General features: G+C 50.5%; 1 protein-coding gene across 1 annotated transcript; it reads right to left on the reverse strand.

The window, feature by feature from the left end:
* Positions 1-937: 937 nt before the first annotated feature.
* On the reverse strand, positions 938-3,605 carry LOC119372144 (DDB1- and CUL4-associated factor 12 homolog). The gene has a single exon (XM_037642602.2). It carries the CDS (start codon positions 3,463-3,465, stop codon positions 2,056-2,058), a length of 1,410 nt encoding a protein of 469 aa, XP_037498530.1. The 5' UTR covers positions 3,466-3,605; the 3' UTR covers positions 938-2,055.
* Positions 3,606-4,264: the final 659 nt, after the last annotated feature.

The raw sequence follows: 4,264 nt of genomic DNA on the forward strand, positions 1-4,264 counted from the left end.
GACTCATTCAAGAAATATATTTTGCTCTGAGGGCTCACTCGTACTCAGACTCACCAAAATTTTCCTCACCCAGGCTCACGGCTCTGTCCGAGTGAGTCAAATCATGAGTTTTGCCGACCTACGAATCCAAGTAAACAAAGATTTTTGCATTTTTCCCAAATCAAAATGCTGGCACTGCAGCCCAGATTAAGCCCGCAGCCCCGAGACTTCTTTTTGCTAGTGTCGGGTACAAATAAATCTCAATCTATAGTACAAGTAAATCAACCTGTAGTTAGTTACATAAGTTACTGTAGGAAACTGTGGCCCTTGATTTACTAGATTAACTCGGTTACCACGCAAACAAAGGCCAGGAAATGAACCCGTCTCGTACCTTGCAGCTTTCAAATGTTCCTGCAGTACAATTTACCAACACTTTCTCTTTCCCAACTTCCAACCACTGTTATCTCCACATGGCAAGGCAGTTAGTCCAACAGAAACAAACATAAACACTGCTAATCTTTGCATTCATAGTGCAATGTCATGTCAGAAATGACCGACTTGCAAAGCACGCTACTTAAAGACAGAATAAAGTTTAGGCCCAATCCACTTGCTGCCCATTACTTGCACACTGGCATAATTAGCATATAATTAGCATAACTTTCATCTCTCTAAGTGAGAGGGTTCCCTATAGTCATTTTTCATGGTTGGGACTCTATAGTGCAGCCCACTCGGCTTCTATGACGAGCACCTCTTCCAGTGATTGGACATCGCAGCTTGCAGAAACCACATTTGTTTGCAAGTAATCGGCACATCTGGTATGCAGGCACAGGCTCAGAGACACCGAAGGAAACTTCAACCCACTGACACTCAGTCAATGGGACCATGGGCCTACAGAGCTCTAATGCAGAACAATGTGCCCAATGAAAACCATTAGCCAGAGGAAGAAAAGAAACATCAGGAAATAAAAACAAATATTTATAGCACCGACCACCACACACGCGCGGCCAGCTTGTGAAGTGACAGCACGAGTTGTTGCAGGGAAATGGTAAAAAAAAAGAGAGAGAAAGGAACAAAGGTACCGAAAGGACATCATGCTTATAAAAAATCTGCATGCAGTATTCAAAATGTTCACAGAGCAGTGCCTAGGCCCACGCAATTGCCAAAAAACGGCAAATCACTTCCGAAAGCACATCGGGCGGTTATATCATGTCCAGAACAAGTTCTGCAACCGTGTGGTGGGCAGAGTGACGAACACAATAGAGGAACACGAAATGAACACTTCAGAACGACCATTTCGATACACGAACTGGGCGAAGATGCAGCCAGAGAGATTCTCTACAAGGCGATAAAGATTGTGAGCCAAGGTTTGCTCTGTCCAATTGTAAATTGTACATTTGTTTCATTGGTTTGGCTTGATGCATCCACTTTTTATAGCGAACATTTTCACGATGAAATGTGACAGCACTATCACAACAAGGCGGCCCTAGAAATGCGGCATAGCTTCGTTTGACCGCAGCCCTTTAGCAGCCTGGTTGCCATGACTGAGACAAAGCCCACCAATGGCGTACGCAGCGCAAGACAAGGTTGATGAGAGCATGGTCATTGCCTGCTGTGAACACTGGGCCACTTTGGAATTGAAGCAGCTTGCTTGGCTTGAATGTTGTTCTGTAGTCTGCCCGCTTTCATTCACCCGTCCTTGAGCGCCGTAAGCAAGATTACATTGGAGACCCTATTACTAGAACGATGGTAGTTCCTAGCAAACTCGGGCTTGAAACCCCTGCGTGTAACATGGATAAGGGCAGGGACGCATCTGGTTACGTGCTTATAACCCTTTTAACGAGAGCAGTAGCAGGCCAAATTTCACAACACTATTTGGAGGAATGCAGTTCTGCCGCGCACTTTCAAGCATTGCTGGTACCTGACTTCTGATGCTCCTTGCGAAAGGGAACACAGGTTAAGCGGGCCAGCCATTCTCACAACTTCAAAAAATGTTCCGTCGGTGTCACCAAGAGATGTTGCTGTTCATTGAATGTTGCTTGATGTGAAAGGTTTTGTCATCCACTGCGAGTGCCACTGTCAATACCACAACCCCGCATAGTTGCCCTGAAGGCTCGCAGGCAGGGGTCCACCGGCTGCAAACAGCCGCAGACCCGACGGATCGTAACAGTGCGTGTAGATGGCCGGATTGTACTCGGTGTTCCAGAAGACCTCGCGGTACAGTTCGTCGGCATGCACCCAGCCCCTGTTGGCCTTGAGGGTGCTGTACCGGGCTTGGTCGGTGTCTTCGAGGTACTTGGAAGCACGCAGGTCGAAGAAGAGCAGCACACCAATACCCGTGCCAATGGTCAGCAGGTCGTCCATGAAGCTGAGAGACCGGATGCCACATCCGATGTACTTCGAGGGCACCTTCTGCGTCTGCTGGAGCGTCCGCGAGTCCAGGAACGTCACGTAAGACTTGGAGCCTACCGCGTAGACGTTGCGATCGGGCTGCTGCGCGAGGCAAACGTTCTCCTGGCAATAGGGCATCTTGTAGGACGCCCTCCAGCGCAGCGACCGAGCGTCCCACTGGTGGATGTAGGCGTTGAGCGAGAGGGCGACTATCTCTTCATGGCGCCGGCTGAAGAGAAGCGCTCGGATCTTGTCGGCGTCCTTGCAGCCGCGCACGGCGAGCGGCCTCACCGCGTGGTAGCGGGGCGGCAGCGGGAACCTGCTCCAGGAGGTGGAGGCGTCGGCGTCGTCGTCGCCGTGCTGACCCCACCCGCGCGGTTCCTGCACCCTCCACAGTGCGAGCGTCGCGTCGCGCGACCCGGTCACGTAGAATTCGTCGTCAAGCCAGGCCAGGTCGAAGATCCAGTCGGTGTGCGCCCTCTCGCCCACGCACACGGGATCCAGAGTGGGAAGCCTGTAGACGGCCGTGTCGTTGGCGTGTTGGGCGCCCGTGGCTAGGAGGGTACGCGAAGGATTAATCTGCAGCGCGTGGATCCCGCAGTGGTTCTCGGGGGGCGGGCTGGAGTGTGAGCTCTGCAGGCTGGGGATCTGGCAGAGCTTGCCGTTCTCAGAGTCGAGCACTATAAGTTTATTGCACTTCGTGCCGAACACAATCTGGCGTTCCGACAGCCAAGCCGAGCAAAATACCTTGTTGATGCGCCCCAGGCTCACCTCGCGCTCGCGGTAAAGGCCGTTCTGGAGTAGGCGTCGGGCGCCGTACGTTTCGTTGACGCTTAGCCGCTGCCTGTGCTGTAAGCCCAGTTCCCGGCTCTGCACGTAGTCGCCGAAGTTTCGCGACGTCCTCTTGGAGCAGTACATGTCGCGCCGAATTAAGAGTTCGAGCCGCACTGGGTCGCTAAAGAACGACGCGGTTCCACCGTTCGCCGCCGATTCTCCACCGGGCCAGGCAAACTTGTAGGACGCGTCGAGCGAATTTCTCTCGTCTTCATCGTCGTCCGTGCGGAACCCGCTGATGCTAAGCTTACGTACGTGCGCCATGGCGTTCTTTATTCGCCGTCACGCTTGAGAATATGGACGGGTTTCAACCGAGGAACGCGGCTGATCGGCAAATCTCAGCACGTTAGAACACAACGTTCCATTTTTAGAGCTTCCCAGCTGATGACCGCCATGACAGAGAGATTCGACTGCTGCCCGCCGAGCGTCGCCCGCTTGTCTGCAATTTCGAAAACGAAACTGACTTTTTAGTATTCTTTGGCTTTTCAATCGATTGCGACTGTGGCGCGCGGCAGCGTAACTTGCGCAATGTATACTGATTTGTGGTTTACTTTCTCTTAAGAGAAAGACCGTGCCGTTCTAACAGTGCGCATAGATGGTAGGGAGTTTTAGAATAGGGTACGCAAAGCTTTGTGTTAGCGTTTGTCACCACTGCGCATGCGAGGGTACGACGTTCGTTAGCTTGGCACCGTGTATTTATTAACGTTTCGTGTGGTGGACTAGACTTTGTCAATGTCTGGCCCAATTTTTGTCACACTTTGTCAAACTTTGACAGTGTGGTACGCCAGAAAAATAAAAAAGTACACTGTGCCAAGCAAACGAACGGACGTCGTACTCTCTCTCTCTCTCTCTCTCTCTCTCTCTCTCTATATATATATATATATATATATATATATATATATATATATATATATATATATATATATATATGCTGTCTTTCGGTTTCCAGTCACGAACAAACTCACCTAACAAGATGTTTTTATGTTATTATTTGCAGAAATCGCCAGATGTCTGCACTCCAACACATTCTCTGCGCCGAATCACAGAATTTTGTATTCGTGAG

The sequence above is a fragment of the Rhipicephalus sanguineus genome, chromosome 10 (assembly GCF_013339695.2).
Source record: "Rhipicephalus sanguineus isolate Rsan-2018 chromosome 10, BIME_Rsan_1.4, whole genome shotgun sequence".
NCBI lineage: Eukaryota > Metazoa > Arthropoda > Arachnida > Ixodida > Ixodidae > Rhipicephalus > Rhipicephalus sanguineus.

Coding starts and splice junctions, on each gene's coding strand:
- LOC119372144 (XM_037642602.2), bottom strand. CDS start 3,465: ATGGCGCACGTACGTAAGCTTAGCATCAGCGGGTTCCGCACGGACGAC.